The sequence below is a fragment of the Lonchura striata genome, chromosome 33 (assembly GCF_050655825.1).
Source record: "Lonchura striata isolate lonStrDom1 chromosome 33, ASM5065582v1, whole genome shotgun sequence".
NCBI classification, from domain to species: domain Eukaryota; kingdom Metazoa; phylum Chordata; class Aves; order Passeriformes; family Estrildidae; genus Lonchura; species Lonchura striata.
In genome coordinates, this window is record NC_140735.1 from 6,957,861 (window position 1) to 6,979,501 (window position 21,641).

The following is a 21,641-nucleotide window of genomic DNA, read 5'->3' on the forward strand; positions in this document are numbered from 1 at the left end:
TGGGGGATTTTGGGGGAGCTTTGGGGTGTTTGGGGGGATTTGGGGGGGATTTTGGGGGGATTTGGGGGGGTTTAGGGGGATTTGGGGGGCTTTGGGGGGTTTGGGGGGGTTTGGGGGGATTTGGGGGGGATTTTAGGGGGATTTGGGGGATTTTGGGGGGTTTTGGGGGGATTTGGGGGGGCTTTGGGGGGTTTGGGGGGATTTGGGGGGGGTTTGGGGGATTTTGGGGGGATTTGGGGGGGACTTGGGGGGATTTGGAGGGGTTTGGGGGGGATTTGGGGGGAGTTTGGGGGGGATTTGGGGGGATTTTGGGGGGATTTGGGGGGAGTTTGGGGGATTTGGGGGGGATTTGGGGGGATTTGGGGTGGGTTTGGGGGGATTTGGGGGGGATTTGAGGGAATTTTTGGGGGATTTGGGGAGTCTTGAGAGGTTTTGGGGGGATTTTGGGGGGATTTGGGAGGATTTTGTGGGGATTTGAGGGAATTTTTGGGGGATTTGGGGAGTCTTGAGAGGTTTTGGGGGGATTTTAGGGGATTTTGGGGGGATTTGGGAGGATTTTGGGGGGATTTTGGGGGGATTTGAGGGAATTTTTGGGGGATTTGGGGAGTCTTGAGAGGCTTTGGGGGGATTTGGGGGGGGATTTTTGGGTGGATTTTGGGGGGCTTTGTGGAGTCTTGAGAGGTTTTGGGGGGATTTTGGGGGGGTTTGGGGGGAATTTTGTCGGGATTTGGGGAGTCTTTAGAGGTTCTGGGGGGGATTTTTGGGGGGATTTGGGGGGGATTTTTCGGGGAATTTTGGGGGGATTTGGTGAGATTTTGGGGGAATTTGGGCAGTCTTGATAGGTCTTGGGGGGGATTTTTGGGGGGATTTTGGGGGCTTCGGGGAGTCTTGAGAGGTTCTGGGGCGATTTCGTGGGGTTTTGGGGGGATTTGGGGGATGCTGGGAGGTCTGGAGTGTCCTGTCCGGACTTCGGGGATATTTGGGGCGATTTTAGAGCGATTTTTTGATTATTTTGGGGGCTTTTGGACAATTTTGTGGCAGCTTTTGGGTAATTTTGGGGTAATTTTAAGGGGGTGTTTGATTGGAGGCTGAGGAGGAGAAGGAGGATGAAAGCTCTGAGGAGGATGAGCTGGAGCAGCCCCACTCTGGAGCAAACGTGACCATTTCCTAGCCCAAAATCCACGTTTTTCACCCCAAAAATCCCCAATTCTCCCACTGCCAAACAGCCCCTGGAGCCGATTTGATGATGAGGAGGATGAAGACTGCAAGGAGAACACTCATCTGCCTTAGGATCGCCTCACCCTGGAGTAACGAGACCCGATTTTGTCCCAAATTTCGCATTTTTTACCCCAACCCCACCCCATTTCCCTCAGGCCCCGCCCCTCCGCAGCACAAGCCACGCCCTCTTTGTGACCACGCCCATTCTCAGTCCCAGCCCCTTTCCCGCCTCTTTTGGCCACGCCCACTTTCAGACCCAGCCCCTTTCCCGCCTCTTTTGGCCACGCCCATTTTCAGACCCAGCCCCTTTCCCTCCCCTTCTGGCCCCGCCCATTTCCGGTCCCAGCCCCTTTCCCGCCTCTTCTGGCCCCGCCCATTTCCGGTCCCAGCCCCTTTCCCGCCTCTTCTGGCCCCGCCCCCCGCGCTGGCCCCGCCCCCTCCGCCGCCGCCTCAGGAGCCGCCGCCAGCGGGTGAGGGGGGAGGGGCCGCGCCTGTCGCGACTTTATCGCCGCTTTATTCTCGCCGCTTTCTCGCCGCTTTCTCGCCGCTTTCTCGTCTCCTCTCGGCGCTTGGCGGAGCTCCCCCGCCGGCCCCGCCGAGCCCCCGCTGCTCCGCGGGGCCTAGCCGAGCCCGTGAGGCCTGCGGGACCCCTGCGGGCCCGCTGCGGGGCGGTGGGGCTGGGGGGGGCATCGGGAGGGGATGGGGGGGGTTGGGGGGGTCGTGAGGGGATCGTGAGGGGGTTTGGGGGATCGTGAGGGGGTTTGGGGGATCGTGAGGGGATCGTGAGGGGGTTTGGGGGATCGTGAGGGGGTTTGGGGGATCGTGAGGGGATCGTGAGGGGGTTTGGGGGGTCGTGAGGGGGTTTGGGGGATCGTGAGGGGGTTTGGGGGGATCGTGAGGGGGTTTGGGGGATCGTGAGGGGGTTTGGGGGGTCGTGAGGGGATCGTGAGGGGATCGTGAGGGGTTTGGGGGATCGTGAGGGGGTTTGGGGGGTCGTGAGGGGATCGTGAGGGGTTTGGGGGATCGTGAGGGGGTTTGGGGGGTCGTGAGGGGGTTTGGGGGGTCGTGAGGGGGTTTGGGGGATCGTGAGGGGGTTTGGGGGATCGTGAGGGGATCGTGAGGGGTTTGGGGGATCGTGAGGGGATCGTGAGGGGGTTTGGGGGATCGTGAGGGGGATTTGGGGGGTCCTGAGGGGATGAGGGGGTTTTGGAGGGTTCTGAGGGGGATTTGAAAGGTCGTGAGGGGATGAGGGTCGTGAGGGGATCATGAGGGAATGAGGAGTTTTTAGGGGGTCGTGAAGGGGTGAGAAGATTTTGGGGGGTCGTGAGGGGTTCATGAGGGGGGTGAGGAGATTTTGGGGGCTGATGAGGGGTTCGTGAGGGGTTGAGGGGTTGCTGAGGGGGTCCTGAGGGGATTTGGGAGGTTTTGAGAGAGTCGTGAGGGGATTCTGTGGGATCCTGAGGGAATCTGGGGAGATTTGGGGGGTCCTGAGGGAATTTGATGAGATTTGGGGATCCTGAGGGGATTGTGAGGGAATTTGGGGATTCTGAGGGGATTGTGAGGGAATCTGGGGATCCTGAGGGGATCATGAGGGAATTTGGGGAGATTTGGAGGGTCCTGAGGGAATTTGGGGAGATTTGGGGGGTCCTGAGGGGATCGTGAGGGAATCTGGGGATCCTGAGGGGATCGTGAGGGAGTTTGGGGAGATTTGGGGTCCTAAAGAGATCATGAAGAAATTTGGGGAGATTTGGGAGTTTCTGAGGGGATCGTGAAGGATTTTGGGGATCCTGAAGGGATTTGGGGGTCCTGGGAGAGGGTTCAGCATCCCAGGAGTGGGGTCTGGATCTCCTTAAATTTTAGGGGGTTTTTACGGTTGTTTGAGGGATTTTGGGGGTGTTTCTGTGATTTTTGGGGTGTTTGAGGGGATCCTTGTGGGCTTTTGGGCTTTCTTTGCGATTTGCGACCCCATCTCAACGTTAAAACATTTTCAGCACCTCCTGCCCCCAATTCCCCTCTTTTTAACCCCAAATTTTCTCTTCCAGCTCCGTCCCCCCCCCACCTGGAGCCATGGGGGTCCCCGGGGCGCTGTTTTTGGGGCTTTTTTGGGTTATTTTTGGGGTCCCCCCCCGGGCGGGAGCCGGGGACTGCAAAGGGCAGCGTCAGATCCTGAGGGGACCCCACGGCTTCGTCACCGACGGCCCCGGCAACTACTCGGTCAACGGCAACTGCGAGTGGCTGATCCAGGGTGAGGGACCCCGAAATCCCCCGAATTCACCCCAAAATCGGGCTCGGCGCCCCCGAAAACCCCAAAATCGGCCCCAAAAAACCCAAAATCCTGTGGGAAACGAAGCTTCCCCAGCCCAAGCTCTGCCGTGAGCGGGAAGTGGGAGTGGGTGGTGGAGGGGGAGAGACTTCAAAATGTGTCCCAAAAACCTAACAGATACCCCAAAATCCCCCAAATTCACCCCAAAATTGGCCTCGGCACCCCCAAAAACCCGTCAGACCCCAAAATCCCCTCAGAGAAACCCAAAAATGGCCCCAAAAACCCCTCAGAGACCTCAGAACTCCACAAAGATACCTGAAAATGTGTCCCAAAAACCCCACAGAGACCCCAAAATCCCCCAAATTCACCCCAAAATTGGCCTCGGCACCCCCAAAAACCCCTCAGACCCCAAAATCCCCTCAGAGAAACCCAAAATCCCCTCAGAGAAACCCAAAAACGACCCAATTTTAACAGGATTTTTATACGATTTCCCAATTTTAACGGGATTTTTCTGGGATTTCAGGATTTGTTTGGGATTTCCCAATTTTAGCAGGGTTTTTTGGGGATTTTGGGATTTTTTTGGGGATTTTGGTATTTTTCTTGGATTTCCCAGTTTTAACAGGAGTTTTTGGGATTTTTTCTATTTCAACTGTTGGTTTTTTTGAGATTTCCCAATTTTAACAGGATTGTTTTGGGGGATTTCAGGATTTTTTAGGGGTTTTTTTTTTGGGGGATTTGTTTGGGGTTTTTTTTGAGATTTCCCAATTTTAATGGGATTTTTTTTGGGAATTGTTTGGGGATTTTTTTGAGATTTCCCAATTTTAATTGGATTTTTTTTGGGATTTCGGGATTTTTTAGGGGATTTTTTTGGGGGGATTTTTTTGGGGGATTTTTTTGGGGGATTTTTTTGAGATTTCCCAATTTTAATGGGATTTTTTTTGGGAATTGTTTGGGGATTTTTTTGAGATTTCCCAATTTTAATTGGAATTTTTTTGGGATTTCGGGATTTTTTAGGGCATTTTTTTGGGGGGATTTTTTTGGGGGATTTTTTTGGGGGATTTTTTTGAGATTTCCCAATTTTAATGGGATTTTTTTTGGGAATTGTTTGGGGATTTCTTTGAGATTTCCCAATTTTAATTGGAATTTTTTTGGGATTTCGGGATTTTTTAGGGCATTTTTTTGGGGGGATTTTTTGGGGGATTTTTTTGGGGGATTTTTTTGAGATTTCCCAATTTTAATGGGATTTTTTTTGGGAATTGTTTGGGGATTTTTTTGAGATTTCCCAATTTTAATTGGATTTTTTTTGGGATTTCGGGATTTTTTAGGGGATTTTTTTGGGGGGATTTTTTGGGGGATTTTTTTGGGGGATTTTTTTGAGATTTCCCAATTTTAATGGGATTTTTTTGGGGGGATTTTTTTGGGGGATTTTTTTGGGGGATTTTTTTGAGATTTCCCAATTTTAATGGGATTTTTTTTGGGAATTGTTTGGGGATTTTTTTGAGATTTCCCAATTTTAATGGGATTTGTTTTGGGATTTTGGGATTTTTTAGGGCATTTTTTTGGGGGGATTTTTTTGGGGGATTTTTTTGAGATTTCCCAATTTTACACACTAATTATTTTGGGATTTGGTGACTTTTATTCCGGCGCGTGCGCAGCCCCCAGCCCGCGGCACCGGATCCTGCTGAGCTTCACCTTCATGGACACGGAGTGCACCTACGATTACCTGTTCGTCTACGACGGCGCCTCCACCCGCAGCCCGCTGCTGGCCGCCCTCAGCGGCAGCACCCTGCCCGCGCCCCTCGAGGCCACCTCGGGACAGGTGGGCACACCTGGGCACACCTGGGAACACACCTGGGCACACCTGGGCACACCTGGGCACACCTGGGGAAAGGTGGGACACAGCTGCTGGCCGCCCTCAGCGGCAGCACCCTGCCCGCGCCCCTCGAGGCCACCTCGGGACAGGTGGGCACACCTGGGCACACCTGGGCACACCTGGGAGCACCTGGGGAAAGGTGGGATACACCTGGGGAAAGGTGGGACACACCTGGGCACACCTGGGAGCACCTGGGGAAAGGTGGGATACACCTGGGGAAAGGTGGGACACACCTGAGGAAAGGTGGGACACAGCTGCTGGCCGCCCTCAGCGGCAGCACCCTGCCCGCGCCCCTCGAGGCCACCTCGGGACAGGTGGGCACACCTGGGCACACCTGGGCACACACCTGGGCACACCTGGGCACACACCTGGGAACACACCTGGGGAAAGGTGGGACACAGCTGCTGGCCGCCCTCAGCGGCAGCACCCTGCCCGCGCCCCTCGAGGCCACCTCGGGACAGGTGGGCACACCTGGGCACACCTGGGCACACACCTGGGCACACCTGGGCACACCTGGGCACACCTGGGGAAAGGTGGGACACAGCTGCTGGCCGCCCTCAGCGGCAGCACCCTGCCCGCGCCCCTCGAGGCCACCTCGGGACAGGTGGGCACACCTGGGCACACCTGAGAACACACCTGGGGAAAGGTGGGACACAGCTGCTGGCCGCCCTCAGCGGCAGCACCCTGCCCGCGCCCCTCGAGGCCACCTCGGGACAGGTGGGCACACCTGGGCACACCTGGGCACACCTGGGAACACCTGGGAACACACCTGGGAACACCTGGGGAAAGGTGGGACACACCTGGGGACAGCTTGCTGCACCTGTTCAGCAATGCCAACTTCTCCCCAAACCTCCCCAAACCCCCCAAAATTCCCGAATTCCCCAATTCCAGATGCTGCTGCACCTGTTCAGCGACGCCAACTCCAACCCTTCCATCCCAAACCCCCCAAACCCCCCAAAACCCCCCATATTTCTCGAGTTTCCCACAACCCCCCACACCCCCCAAACCCCCCAAAATTCCCGAATTTCCCAAAATTCCCGAATTCCAGATGCTGCTGCACCTGTTCAGCGACGCCAGCTCCAACCCTTCCATCCCAAACCTCCCAAAACCCCCCAAAAACCCCCAACTTCCCAAATTTCCCAGTAACACAAACATCTCCAAACCCCCCAAACCCCCCAAAATTCCCGAATTTCCCAAAAATCCCCATTCCAGATGCTGCTGCACCTGTTCAGCGACGCCAACTCCAACCCTTCCATCCCAAACCCCCCAAATTCCCGAATTTCCCAGTAACCCAAACCTCCCCAAACCCCCCAAAATTCCCGAATTTCCCCAAATTCCCCAATTCCAGATGCTGCTGCACCTGTTCAGCGATGCCAACTGCAACCCTTCCATCCCAAACCCCCCAAACCCCCCCAAACCCCCCAAAATTCCCGAATTTCCCAGTAACCCAAACCTCCCCGAACCCCCCAAAATTCCCGAATTTCCCAAAATTCCCCATTCCAGATGCTGCTGCACCTGTTCAGCGACGCCAACTCCAACCCTTCCATCCCAAACCCCCCCAAACCCCCCAAAATTCCCGAATTTCCCAGTAACCCAAACCTCCCCAAACCCCCCAAAATTCCCGTATTTCCCAAAATCCCCCATTCCAGATGCTGCTGCACCTGTTCAGCGACGCCAACTCCAACCCTTCCATCCCAAACCCCCCATATTTCTCGAGTTTCCCACTTCCCCCCACACCCCCCAAACCCCCCCAAATTCCCGAATTTCCCAGTAACCCAAACCTCCCCAAACCCCCCAAATTTCCCAAAATTCCCCAATTCCAGATGCTGCTGCACCTGTTCAGCGACGCCAACTACAACCCTTCCATCCCAAACCTCCCTGAAAACCCCAAATTTCCTGAAGTTTTGCATATTTCTCGAGTTTCCCACTTCCCCCACACCCCCCAAACCCCCCAAAATTCCCGAATTCCCCCATTCCAGATGCTGCTGCACCTGTTCAGCGACGCCAACTCCAACCCTTCCATCCCAAACCCCCCATATTTCCCGAGTTTCCCACTTCCCCCCACACCCCCCAAAATTCCCGAATTTCCCCAAATCCCCCATTCCAGATGCTGCTGCACCTGTTCAGCGACACCAACTGCAACCCTTCCATCCCAAACCCCCCAAACCTCCCAAACCCCCCAAAATTCCCGAATTTCCCCAAATTCCCCCATTCCAGATGCTGCTGCACCTGTTCAGCGACACCAACTGCAACCCTTCCATCCCAAACCCCCCATATTTCTCGAGTTTCCCACTTCCCCCACACCCCCCACACCCCCCAAACCCCCCAAAATTCCTGAATTCCCCCATTCCAGATGCTGCTGCACTTTTTCAGCGACACCAACTCCAACCCTTCCATCCCAAACCCCCAAATTCCCGAATTTCCCAGTAACCCAAACCTCCCCAAACCCCCCAAATTTCCCAAAATTCCCCATTCCAGATGCTGCTGCACCTGTTCAGCGACGCCAACTACAACCCTTCCATCCCAAACCTCCCTGAAAACCCCAAATTTCCTGAAGTTTTGCATATTTCTCGAGGTTCCCACTTCCCCCACACCCCCCAAACCCCCCAAAATTCCCGAATTTCCCCAAATCCCCCATTCCAGATGCTGCTGCACTTTTTCAGCGACACCAACTCCAACCCTTCCATCCCAAACCTCCCATATTTCTCGAGTTTCCCACTTCCCCCACACCCCCCAAACCCCCCAAAATTCCCGAATTTCCCCAAATCCCCCATTCCAGATGCTGCTGCACCTGTTCAGCGACACCAACTCCAACCCTTCCATCCCAAACCCCCCAAATTCCCGAATTTCCCAGTAACCCAAACCTCCCCAAACCCCCCAAAATTCCCGAATTTCCCCATTGCAGATGCTGCTGCACCTGTTCAGCGACGCCAACTACAACCTGCTGGGCTTCAACGCCTCGTGGCGGCTGTCGCTGTGCCCCGCGGGCTGCTCGGGCCGCGGGCGCTGCCTGCCCGCCGGCCGCTGCCGCTGCGCCCCGGGCTGGGCCGGGCCCGCCTGCGCCGCGCCCGCCTGCGCCAGCGCCTGCCGCCCGCCAGGCGGCGCCTGCAACCCGGTGCGCGCCCGGGGGGGTTTGGGGGGTTTGGGGGGCTTTTGGGGGGGTTTTGGGCAGGTTTTGCGGGATTTTTGGGGGGGTATATGGGGATTTTAGGGGGTTTTGGGGGGTTTTTGGGGGGGTTTCGGGGGGTATAGGGGGATTTATAGGGGGTCTGGGGGTTTTTGGGGGGTATAGGGGGATTTATAGGGGGTCTGGGGGGGGTTTGGGGGGTATAGGGGGATTTATAGGGGGTCTGGGGGGGGTTTGGGGGGTTTTGGGGGGTTTTTGGGGGGTATAGGGGGGATTTATAGGGGGTCTGGGGGGGTTTGGGGGGTATATGGGGGGTATAGGGGGATTTATAGGGGGTCTGGGGGGGGTTTGGGGGGTTTTGGGGGGTATATGGGGAATTTATAGGGGGTCTGGGGGGAGTTTGGGGGGTTTTTTGGGGGTATAGGGGGATTTATAGGGGGTCTGGGGGGGAGTTTGGGGGGTTTTTTGGGGGTATAGGGGGATTTATAGGGGGTCTGGGGGGGGTTTGGGGGGTTTTTTGGGGGGTATAGGGGGATTTATAGGGGGTCTGGGGGGGGTTTGGGGGGTTTTTTGGGGGGTATAGGGGGATTTATAGGGGGTCTGGGGGGGGTTTGGGGGGTTTTTTGGGGGGTATAGGGGGATTTATAGGGGGTCTGGGGGGGGTTTTTGGGGTTTTTTGGGGGGTATAGGGGGATTTATAGGGGGTCTGGGGGGGGTTTGGGGGGTTTTTGGGGTTTTTTGGGGGGTATAGGGGGATTTATAGGGGGTCTGGGGGGGTTTGGGGGGTTTTTTGGGGGTATAGGGGGATTTATAGGGGGTCTGGGGGGGGTTGGGGGGTTTTTGGGGTTTTTTGGGGGGTATAGGGGGATTTATAGGGGGTCTGGGGGGGGTTGGGGGGGTTTTTGGGGGGTATAGGGGGATTTATAGGGGGTCTGGGGGGGGGTTTGGGGGGTTTTTTGGGGGTATAGGGGGATTTATAGGGGGTCTGGGGGGGGTTTGGGGGGTTTTTGGGGTTTTTTGGGGGGTATAGGGGGATTTATAGGGGGTCTGGGGGGGGTTTGGGGGGGTATATGGGGATTTTTGGGGTTTTTTTGGGGTTTTAGGGGAGGTTTTGGGGGGTTTTTGGGGGTATATGGGGATTTTAGGGGTTTTTGGGGGGTATATGGGGATTTTTGGGGGTTTTCGGGGGGTTTTGGGGGGTATATGGGGATTTTTGGGGGTTTTCGGGGGGTTTTGGGGGGTATATGGGGATTTTTGGGTTTTTTTTGGGGGGTATATGGGGATTTTTGGGGGTTTTCGGGGGGTTTTGGGGGGTATATGGGGTTTTTTGGGGGGGGGTTTTGGGGGGGTTTTGGGGGGTATATGGGGATTTTGGGGTTGTTTTTGGGGAGGTTTTGGGGGGTTTTTGGGGATTTTTGGGGTTTTTTGGGGTTTTTTGGGGGGTATATGGGGGATTTATAGGGGGTCTGGGGGGTTTTGGGGGGTATATGGGGATTTTAGGGGTTTTTGGGGAGGTTTTGGGCGGTTTTGGGGGGGTATATGGGGATTTTTGGGTTTTTTTGGGGGTATATGGGGATTTTGGGGGGGTATATGGGGATTTTTGGGGTTTTTTGGGGGTATATGGGGTTTTAGGGTTTTTTTGGGGGGTATGTGGGGATTTTAGGGTTTTTTTTGGGGTTTTTAGAGGAGGTTTTGGGGGGTTATTGGGGGGTATAGGGGGATTTTAGGGTTTTTTTTGGGGTTTTAGGGGAGGTTTTGGGGGGTTTTTGGGGGTATATGGTGTTTTTAGGGGTTTTTGGGGGGTATATGGGGATTTTTGGGGTTTTTGGGGAGGTTTTGGGGGGTTTTGGGGGGGTGTATGGGGATTTTAGGGTTTTTTTTGGGGTTTTAGGGGAGGTTTTGGGGGGTTTTGGGGGGAATATGGTGTTTTTAGGGGTTTTTGGGGGGTATATGGGGATTTTTGGGGTTTTTTGGGGGATATACAGGGAATTTATAGGGGGTCTGGGGGGGTTTTGGGGGGTATATGGGGTTTTTAGGGGTTTTGGGGGGGTTTTTGGGGGGTATAGGGGGATTTTAGGGGTTTTTTTGGGGGGTTTTGGGGGGGTATATGGGGTTTTTTGAGGGGGTTTTTGGGGGGTATATGGGGATTTTAGGGTTTTTTTTTTGGGGAGGTTTTGGGGGGTTTTTGGGGGGAATATGGTGTTTTTAGGGTTTTTTTTTGGGTTTTTGGGGAGGTTTTGGGGGGTTTTTGGGGGGTATATGGGGTTTTTTGGGGGGTTTTTGGAGGGTATATGGGGATTTTAGGAGTTTTTGGGGAGGTTTTGGGGGGTTTTTGGGGGTATATGGGAATTTTAGGGGTTTTTTGGGGTTTTTGGGGAGGTTTTGGGGGGTTTTTGGGGGATATATGGGGTTTTTAGGGTTTTTTGGGGGGTATATGGGGATTTTGGGGGGTATATGGGGATTTTGGGAGTATATGGGGATTTTAGGGGGTTTTTGGGGGGTATATGGGGATTTTTGGGGTTTTTTTGGGGGGTATATGGGGATTTTTGGGGTTTTACTGGGGGATTTTGGTGATTTTATTGGGAGATTCAGGAACTGAGAGACCCCAAAACTTTTGGGGAGACCCCAAACCCCCAAAACGGAACTGAGAGACCCCAAAACTTTTGGGGAGACCTAAAACACCCCAAAATGGAACTGAGAGACCCCAAAACATTTGGGACTGGAACTGAGAGACCCCAAAACTTCTGGGGAGACCCCAAACCCCCCAAAACGGAACTGAGAGACCCCAAAATCCTTGGGATTGGAACTGAGAGACCCCAAAACTTTTGGGATTGGAACTGAGAGACCCCAAAACTTTTGGGACTGGAACTGAGAGACCCCAAAACTCGTGGGGAGACCCCAAACCCCCCAAAATGGAACTGAGAGACCCCAAAACTTCTGGGACTGGAACTGAGAGACCCCAAAACATTTGGGACTGGAACTGAGAGACCCCAAAACTCACGGGGAGACCCCAAACCCCCAAAACGGAACGGAGAGACCCCAAAACTTTTGGGGAGACCTAAAACACCCCAAAACGGAACGGAGAGACCCCAAAACATTTGGGACTGGAACTGAGAGACCCCAAAACTCACGGGGAGACCCCAAACCCCCAAAACGGAACGGAGAGACCCCAAAACTTTTGGGATTGGAACTGAGAGACCCCAAAACTTTTGGGATTGGAACTGAGAGACCCCAAAACTCGTGGGGAGACCCCAAACCCCCAAAATGGAACTGAGAGACCCCAAAACTTCTGGGACTGGAACTGAGAGACCCCAAAACTTTTGGGAGTGGAACTGAGAGACCCCAAAACTTCTGGGGAGACCTAAAACCCCCCAAAATAGAACTGAGAGATCCCAAAACTTCTGGGACTGGAACTGAGAGACCCCAAAACTTCTGGGGAGACCCCAAACCCCCCAAAACGGAACTGAGAGACCCCAAAATCCTTGGGATTGGAACTGAGAGACCCCAAAACTTTTGGGATTGGAACTGAGAGACCCCAAAACTTCTGGGGAGACCCCAAACCCCCAAAACGGAACTGAGAGACCCCAAAACTTTTGGGACTGGAACTGAGAGACCCCAAAACTCGTGGGGAGACCCCAAACCCCCCAAAATGGAACTGAGAGACCCCAAAACTTCTGGGACTGGAACTGAGAGACCCCAAAACTTTTGGGGAGACCTAAAACACCCCAAAACGGAACGGAGAGACCCCAAAACATTTGGGACAGGAACTGAGAGACCCCAAAACTCACGGGGAGACCCCAAACCCCCAAAACGGAACGGAGAGACCCCAAAACTTTTGGGATTGGAACTGAGAGACCCCAAAACTTTTGGGATTGGAACTGAGAGACCCCAAAACTCGTGGGGAGACCCCAAACCCCCAAAATGGAACTGAGAGACCCCAAAACATTTGGGACTGAAACTGAGAGACCCCAAAACTTTTGGGATTGGAACTGAGAGACCCCAAAACTTTTGGGATTGGAACTGAGAGACCCCAAAACATTTGGGACAGGAACTGAGAGACCCCAAAACTCGCGGGGACACCCCAAAACGGGCGGCGAGGTCCCCGTTGACCCAAATGTGTGTTTTTTAGGAGACGGGGGCGTGCGAGTGCCGGCCGGGCTTTTTGGGGTTCGCCTGCGACCTGCGGCTGGGGGACGCGCGGGGCGGGGGCCGCTGGTACCCCGTCAGCAACGGGGACCCCCAGTTCCGGCCCCGCGCCGCCGCCGCCGGCGCCGTGCTGCCGGGGACAGGCATGCTCTACGTGTTCGGGGGTGAGTCTGGGGAAAAACGGGCAAAAACGGGCAAAAATGGGCAAAAACGGGGAAAAATGGGGAAAAAATGGGGAAAAATGGGGAAAAAACAAAGATTTGGGGGGATTTGGGGTCTGCCGGCGCCGTGCTGCCGGGGACAGGCATGCTCTACGTGTTCGGGGGTGAGTCTGGGGAAAAAACGGGGGAAAATGGGCAAAAACGGGAAAAAATGGGGAAAATGGGGAAAAAGTGGGGAAAATTGGGCAAAAAATGGGAAAAAAACAAAGATTTGGGATCTGCCGGCGCCGTGCTGCCGGGGACAGGGATGCTCTACGTGTTCGGGGGTGAGTCTGGGGCAAAAACGGGGGAAAATGGGCAAAAACGGGGAAAAAATGGGGAAAAATGGGGAAAAACGGGGAAAAATGGGGAAAATTGGGCAAAAAATGGGGAAAAAACAAAGATTTGGGGTCTGCCGGCGCCGTGCTGCCGGGGACAGGGACGCTCTACGTGTTCGGGGGTGAGTCTGGGGCAAAAACGGGCAAAAACGGGCAAAAATGGGCAAAAAATGGGGAAAAAGTGGGGAAAAACGGGGAAAAATGGGGGAAAACGGGCAAAAATGGGGAAAAAATGGGGAAAAACAGGGAAAAATGGGGAAAAAATGGGGAAAAAACAAAGATTTGGGGTCTGCCGGCGCCGTGCTGCCAGGGACAGGCATGCTCTACGTGTTCGGGGGTGAGTCTGGGGAAAAAACGGGCAAAAATGGGAAAAAATGGGCAAAAAATGGGGAAAAAGTGGGGAAAAACGGGGAAAAATGGGGGAAAACGGGCAAAAATGGGGAAAAAATGGGGAAAAACAGGGAAAAATGGGGAAAAAATGGGGAAAAAACAAAGATTTGGGGTCTGCTGGCGCCGTGCTGCCAGGGACAGGCATGCTCTACGTGTTCGGGGGTGAGTCTGGGGCAAAAACGGGCAAAAATGGGAAAAAATGGGGAAATTTTTGCAAAAAATGGGCGAAAACAGGGAAAAACTGGGGGGAAATGGGTAAAAAACAGAGATTTGGGGGGATTTGGGGGGATTTGGGGTCTGCTGGCGTCGTGCTGCCAGGCACCGGCATGCTCTACGTGTTCGGGGGTGAGTCTGGGGGAATTTGGGGGAAATTGGGCAAAAAACGGGGAAAATTGGGCAAAAAATGGGGAAAAACGGGAAAAATTGGGCAAAAATGGGGAAAAAACTGGGGAAAATTGGGCAAAAAATGGGGAAAAACGGGAAAAATTGGGCAAAAATGGGGAAAAAACTGGGGAAAATTGGGCAAAAATTTTTGGGTTTTTTTATGGGAACTTTTTGGAGTTTTTTTGGTGGATGGATTTAGGGGATTTGGGGAATTTGGGGAGGGGTCCTGAGCGTGTCCCCCTCCCCAGGACTGGACCTGAACGAGGCCCTGGGGGATCTGGTCAGGTACAACTTCAGCTCCAACCGCTGGGAACGAATCCCTGAGACCCCCGGGAGCCCGGCCCCGGTGAGACCCCTCCCCAAAATACCCAAAATTACCCAAAAATCCCTGCCCCGGTGAGACCCCTCCCCAAAATACCCAAAATTACCCAAAATCCCTCAAAAATTCCTGTCTCGGTGAGACCCCTCCCCACATTACCCCAAATACACCCAAATCCCTCAAAAATCCCTGCCTTGGTGAGACCCCTCCCCAGAATTACCCAAAAATCCCCAAAAATTCCTGTCCTGGTGAGACCCCTCCCCACATTACCCCAAATACCCCCAAATACCCTCAAATTCCTCAAAAATCCCTGTCCCAGTGAGACCCCTCCACAAATTACCCCAAATACTCCCAAAAATCCATGTCCTGGTGAGACCCCTCCCCAAATTACCCAGATACCCCCCAAATAACCCAAAAATATCCCAAAATATCCCAAAAATCCAAATGCCCCCAAATTTCCCCCAAACCCCCCCAAACCGCCCCAAATTTCCCCATTCCCCCCAATTTTACCCCCAAACTCCCCCCAGAACTACCAAACTCCCCCCAAACTTCCCCCCAACCCCCCCAAATCCCCCAAATCCCCCCAAATCCCCCCCAAATTCCCCCAAATTCCCCCCAAGCCCCCCCAAATCCCCCCCAAACTCCCCCCAAATCCCCCCCAACCCCCCAAATTCTTAAATCCCCCCAAATTCCCCCCAAATCTCACCCTAACCCCTCCAAACCCTCCCAAACCCCCCCAAACTCCCCCCCTAACCCCCCCAAACCTCCCCAAATTTCCCCCCTAACCCCCCAAATTTCCCCCCAAAACCCCAAACCCCCTGAAATTTCCCCCAAACCCCCCCAAATTTCCCCCCTAACCCCCCAAATTTCCCCCCAAAACCCCAAACCCCCTGAAATTTCCCCCAAACCCCCCCAAGTTCCCCACAAACTCCCCCAAATCCCCCCAAACTCCCCTCAAACCTCCCCAAATTTTCCCCCAAACCTCCCCAAACCCTCCCAAATTCCCCCAAATCTCCCCCAAATTCCCCCCTAACCCCCCCAAATCCCCCCAAATCCCCCCCAAACCCCCCCAAACACCCCCAAATCCCCCCCTAACCCCCCCAAATTCCCCCAAATCCCCCCCAAATCCCCTCAAACCCCTCAAATCCTCCCAAATTTCCCCCCAAACCCCCCCAAATCCCCCCAAACCCCCCCAAATCCCCTCCAAATCCCCCCCAAATCCTCCCAAACCCCCCCAAACCCCCCCAAATTCCCCCAAATCCCCCCCAAATCCTCCCAAATCCCCCCAAATCCCCCCAAAATACCCCCCAAATCCTCCCAAATCCCCCCAAATCCCCCCCAAATCCCCCCCAAATCCTCCCAAATCCCTCCCAAATCCCCCCCAAATCCCCCCCAAATCCCCCCCAAATCCCCCCAAATCCCCTTCAAATCCCCCAAACCCCCCCCAAATCCCCCCCTAACCCCCCAAATCCCCCCAAACCCCCCAAATTTCCCCCCAAACCCCCCCAAATTCCCCCCTAACCCCCTGCCCTCCCCGCAGGCCCCCCGGCACTCGCACTCGGCCGTGGCCTGGGGGGACACGCTGGTGATTTTTGGGGGGCAGCTGCGGGGGGGGGCCCTGACCAACGACCTGTGGGGCTGGGGGTCCCCCGGGGCAGGGCGGGGGTCCCCCGGGGGGGGCTGGCGGCTGCTGCAGCCCCCCCAGAGCGACCCCCGCAGCCCCCCGGGGCTGGCCGGCCACGCCGCCGCGCTGGTGGACGGCCACTGGCTCTACGTCTTCGGGGGTGAGCGGCGCGGGGATTTGGGGGGACTGGGGGGGAATTGGGGGGATTGGGGGGATTGGGGGGGATTTGGGGGGAAATTGGGGGGGGTTTGGGGGGGGTTTGGGGGGAAATTGGGGGGATTGGGGGGATTGGGGGGGAATTGGGGGGAAATTGGGGGGATTGGGGGGGATTTGGGGGGAATTTGGGGGGATTTGGGGGGAATTTGGGGGGATTGGGGGGGAAATTGGGGGGATTGGGGGGATTGGGGGGAAATTGGGGGGGGTTTGGGGGGGTTTGGGGGAGTTTGGGGGGGATTTGGGGGGAGATTGGGGGGGTTTGGCGGGGAATTGGGGGAAATTGGGGGGCTCTGGGGGGGAATTGGGGGGATTGGGGGGGGTTTGGGGGAGTTTGGGGGGGATTTGGGGGGATTGGGGGGAGATTGGGGGGGGTTTGGCGGGGAATTGGGGGAAATTGGGGGGCTCTGGGGGGGATTGGGGGGAGATTGGGGGGATTTGGGGGGAAATTGGGGGGAAATTGGGGGGAAATTGGGGGGGGTTTGGGGGGATTGGGGGGATTGGGAGGGAGATTGGGGGGGATTTGGGGGGATTGGGGGGGATTGGGGGGAAATTGGGGGGGGATTGGGGGGATTGGGGGGAATTGGGGGAGTTTGGGGGGAAATTGGGGGAGTTTGGGGGGATTTGGGGGGAAATTTGGGGAGTTTGGGGGGAAATTTGGGGGGGTTTGGGGGGGGTTTGGGGGGTTTGGGGGGAAATTGGGGGGCTCTGGGGGGGATTGGGGGGGAAATTGGGGGAGTTTGGGGGGAAATTGGGGGAGTTTGGGGGGATTTGGGGGAAATTTGGGGGGTTTGGGGGGGAATTGGAGGAGTTTGGGGGGGAAATTTGGGGGAAATTGGGGGGTTTGGGGGGGATTTGGGGGGAAATTGGGGGGAAATTTGGGGAGTTTGGGGGGGGTTTGGGGGGCTCTGGGGGGGATTTGGGGGGAAATTGGGGGAGTTTGGGGGGGTTTGGGGATTTTGGGGGAAAATTTGGGGATTTTGGGGGGGTTTGGGGGGGTTTGGGGGAGATTTGGGGATTTGGGGGGGGGTCTGGGGGGTTTGAGGGGGATTTGGGGGAAAATTTGGGGGGACATTTGGGGATTTTGGGGGGGTTTGGGGTGGTTAGGGCGGAAATTGGGATTTGGGGGGAAATTTGGAGATTTTGGGGAGGTTTTGGGGGGATTTGGGGAGAAATTTGGCATGATTTCAGTTTTTGGGGGGGGTTTGGGGAAATTTGGGGATTTTGGGGGGATTTGGGGGGAAATTAGGCCTGGTTTGAGTTTTTTCGGGGGGGTTGGGGGATTTGGAGGATGTTTGGGGGGGTCTTGGGGGGGATTTTGGAATTTTTTGAGTTCTGAGGGGGCGTTTGGGGGAGTTTGGGGGAGGTCTCTAAAATTCCCAATATTTTCGAGCTGTTTTTTGGGATTTTTGGTCTTTCCCAACTTCCCAAATCCCCCCAAAATCCGTGATTTGCCCCCCCAAAATTTGGGATTTTTCTCTCATTTTAGGGTGGATTTTGGGGCATCCTGAGGCCATTTTAGTGGGATTTTTGGGGAATTTGGGTCTCTAAAATTCCCAATTTTTTTGAGCTGTTTCCCGGGATTTTTGGCCTTTCCCAACTTCCCAAATCCCCCCAAAATTTGGGATTTTCCCCTTTCCAGACCATGTTCTCCCATTTTAGGGTGGATTTTGGGCCCTTTTGAGGCTATTTTAGTGGGATTTTTGGGGAATTTGGGTCTCTAAAATTCCCAATTTTTTTGAGCTGTTTCCCGGGATTTTTGGTCTTTCCCAACTTCCCAAACCCCCCCAAAATTTGGGATTTTCCCCCCAAAATTTGGGATTTTCCCCTTTGCAGACCATGTTCTCCCATTTTAGGCTGGATTTTGGTGCATCCTGAGGCAGTTTTGAGTGGGATTTTTGGGGAATTTGGGTCAGTAAAAATCCAAATTTTTTTTTAATATTTTCCAGGATTTTTGACCTTTCCCAACTTCCCAAATCCCCCCAAAATTTGGGATTTTCCCCTTTCCAGACCATGTTCTCCCATTTTAAGGTCAATTTTGGGGCCTTTTGAGGTGATTTTAGTGGGATTTTTGCGGAATTTGGGTCTCTTAAATTCCCAATATTTTCGAGCTGTTTTTTGGGATTTTTGGCCTTTCCCAACTTTCCAAATCCCCCCAAAATTTGGGATTTTCCCCCCAAAATTTGGGATTTTCCCCTTTCCAGACCATGTTCTCCCATGTTAGGCTGGATTTTGGTGCATCCTGAGGCAGTTTTGAGTGGGATTTTTGGGGAATTTGGGTCTCTAAAAATCCCAAATTTTTTTTTAATATTTTCCAGGATTTTTGACCTTTCCCAACTTCCCAAATCCCTCCAAAATTCGGGATTTTCCCCTTTCCAGACCATGTTCTCCCATTTTAGGGTCGATTTTGGGCCCTTTTGAGGTGATTTTAGTGGGATTTTTGCGGAATTTGGGTCTCTTAAATTCCCAATATTTTCGAGCTGTTTTTTGGGATTTTTGGCCTTTCCCAACTTTGCAAATCCCCCCAAAATTTGGGATTTTCTCCTCAAAATTTGGGATTTTCCCCTCAAAATTCATGATTTTCCCCCCAATATTGGCCATTTTCCCCCCAAAAATCCAGGATTTTCCCCCCAAAATGCAGGATTTCCCCCCAAAATTCGGGAATTTCCCCCAAATTCCGGGAATTTCCCCCAAATTCCGGGAATTTCCCCCAAATTCCGGGATTTCCCCCCAAATTCCGGGATTCCCGTTGCAGGCCGCACGTCGTCGGACGTTTTCTCCTCGGAGCTGTTCCGGCTGCTCCTGCCCGGGGGTCGCTGGGAGCGCGTGGGGGCCTGGGGGGGGAAACCCCCGCGGGCGGCCGGACACTCCCTGGTGTTCCACCCCCCGTCCCGCAGCCTGCTGGTCTACGGGGGACACCGGCCCTCCACCGCCAGGTCTGTACTGGTTTGTACTGGTTTGTACTGGGAGGCACTGGGAGGGACTGGGAGCCAGATCTGGGGGGGTTTAGAGGGGTTCTAGGGGGGGTTTATGGGATTTTACATGGATTTTAGGGGGAATTTAGGGGATTTTGGGGTGGTGAGAGGGACTGGTCTGTACTGGTTTGTTACTGGTTTGTACTGGTCTGGACTGGGAGGGACTGGGACAGAGATCTGGGGGGGTTTAGAGGGGTTCTAGGGGGGTTTTAGGGGGGTTTACATGGATTTTAGGGGGAATTTAGGGGATTTTGGGGTTGTGGTTTGGACTGGTTTGTACTGGTTTGTTACTGGTTTGTACTGGTTTGTACTGGGAGGCACTGGGACAGAGATCTGGGGGGGTTTAGAGGGGTTCTAGGGGGAATTTGGGGGGTTTTAGGGGGGTTTAAATGGATTTTAGGGGGAATTTTGGGGATTTTGGGGTGGTGAGAGGGACTGGTTTGTACTGGTTTGTTACTGGTTTGTTACTGGTTTGTACTGGGAGGCACTGGGAGGCACTGGGACAGAGATCTGGGGGGGTTTTGGGGTGGTTTGGGGGGGTTTTAGGGGATTTTGGGGGGTTTTGGGGGGTTCTGCTGTTCCACCCCCCGACCCGCAGCCTGCTGGTCTACGGGGGGCACCGGCCCTCCACCGCCAGGTCCGCACTGGTTTGTACTGGTTTGTACTGGGAGGCACTGGGACAGAGATCTGGGGGGGTTTAGAGGGGTTCTAGGGGGAATTTGGGGGGTTTTGGGGGGGTTTACATGGATTTTAGGGGGAGTTTAGGGGATTTTGGGGTAGTGAGAGGGACTGGTTTGTACTGGTTTGTACTGGTTTGTTACTGGTTTGTACTGGGAGGCACTTGGAGGCACTGTGAGCCATATCTGGTGGGGTTTAGAGGGGTTCTAGGGGGGTTTATGGGATTTTAGGGAGGTTTTTGGGGGAATTTCGGGGATTTTGGGGTAGTGAGAGGGACTGGTTTGTACTGGTTTGTACTGGTTTGTTACTGGTTTGTTACTGGTTTGTACTGGTCTGTACTGGGAGGGACTGGGACAGAGATCTGGGGGGGTTTAGAGGGGTTCTAGGGGGGTTTTAGGGGGGTTTATATGGATTTTAGGGGGAATTTAGGGGATTTTGGGGTGGTGAGAGGGACTGGTTTGTACTGGTTTGTACTGGTTTGTTACTGGTTTGTACTGGGAGGCACTGGGAGGGACTGGGACAGAGATCTGGGGGGGTTTTGGAGAGGTTTGGGCGGGTTTTAGGGAATTTTGGGGGGGTTTTGGGGGGTTCTGCTGTTCCACCCCCCGTCCCGCAGCCTGCTGGTCTACGGGGGGCACCGGCCCTCCACCGCCAGGTCCGCACTGGTTTGTACTGGTTTGTACTGGGAGGGACTGGGACAGAGATCTGGGGGGGTTTTGAGGTGGTTTGGGTGGGTTTTAGGGGGTTTTGGGGGATTTTGGGGGGTTCTGCTGTTCCACCCCCCCTCCCGCAGCCTGCTGGTCTACGGGGGGCACCGGCCCTCCACCGCCAGGTCCGCACTGGTTTGTACTGGTCTGTACTGGGAGGCACTGGGACAGAGATCTGGGGGGGTTTAGAGGGGTTCTAGGGGGGTTTTAGGGGGGTTTATATGGATTTTAGGGGGAATTTAGGGGATTTTGGGGTGGTGAGAGGGACTGGTTTGTACTGGTTTATTACTGGTTTGTTACTGGTTTGTACTGGGAGGGACTGGGAGGGACTGGGAGCAAGATCTGGGGGGGTTTTGGGGTGGTTTGGGTGGGTTTTAGGGGGTTTTGGGGGGTTTTGGGGGGTTCTGCTGTTCCACCCCCCGACCCGCAGCCTGCTGGTCTACGGGGGGCACCGGCCCTCCACCGCCAGGTCCGTACTGGTTTGTACTGGTTTGTACTGGGAGGCACTGGGAACCAGATCTGGGGGGGTTTAGAGGGGTTCTAGGGGGAATTTGGGGGGTTTTAGGGGGGTTTACATGGATTTTAGGGGGAATTTAGGGGATTTTGGGGTGGTGAGAGGGACTGGTTTGTACTGGTTTGTTACTGGTTTGTACTGGTCTGTACTGGGAGGGACTGGGACAGAGATCTGGGGGGGTTTTGGGGTGGTTTGGGTGGGTTTTAGGGGATTTTGGGGGATTTTGGGGGGTTCTGCTCTTCCACCCCCCCTCCCGCAGCCTGCTGGTCTACGGGGGGCACCGGCCCTCCACCGCCAGGTCCGCACTGGTTTGTACTGGTCTGTACTGGGAGGCACTGGGACAGAGATCTGGGGGGGTTTTGGGGTGGTTTGGGGGGGTTTTAGGGGATTTTAAATGGATTTTAGGGGGATTTTAAATGGATTTTAGGGGGAATTTAGGGGATTTTGGGGTGGTGAGAGGGACTGGTTTGTACTGGTCTGTACTGGTTTGTTACTCGTTTGTACTGGTTTGTACTGGGAGGGAGTGGGACAGAGATCTGGGGGGGTTTAGAGGGGTTCTAGGGGGGGTTTTAGGGGGGTTTAAATGGATTTTAGGGGGAATTTCGGGGATTTTGGGGTTGTGGTTTGGACTGGTTTGTACTGGTTTGTTACTGGTTTGTACTGGTTTGTACT

General features: G+C 54.5%; 1 protein-coding gene across 1 annotated transcript in view; it reads left to right on the plus strand.

Annotated features, from left to right (window-relative positions):
• The first annotated feature begins 1,599 nt into the window (after positions 1-1,599).
• Positions 1,600-21,641, plus strand: part of MEGF8 (multiple EGF like domains 8) — a 128,481-nt gene continuing 108,439 nt past the window's right edge. Inside the window, exons 1-8 of the mRNA XM_085564531.1 lie at positions 1,600-1,688; positions 3,261-3,463; positions 5,137-5,300; positions 8,260-8,469; positions 12,614-12,791; positions 14,188-14,285; positions 15,799-16,042; positions 18,851-19,031. Of these exons, the coding sequence (XP_085420657.1) occupies positions 3,286-3,463; positions 5,137-5,300; positions 8,260-8,469; positions 12,614-12,791; positions 14,188-14,285; positions 15,799-16,042; positions 18,851-19,031 (1,253 nt within the window). The 5' untranslated portion in view covers positions 1,600-1,688; positions 3,261-3,285. The remainder of the gene's footprint in view (positions 1,689-3,260; positions 3,464-5,136; positions 5,301-8,259; positions 8,470-12,613; positions 12,792-14,187; positions 14,286-15,798; positions 16,043-18,850; positions 19,032-21,641) is intronic.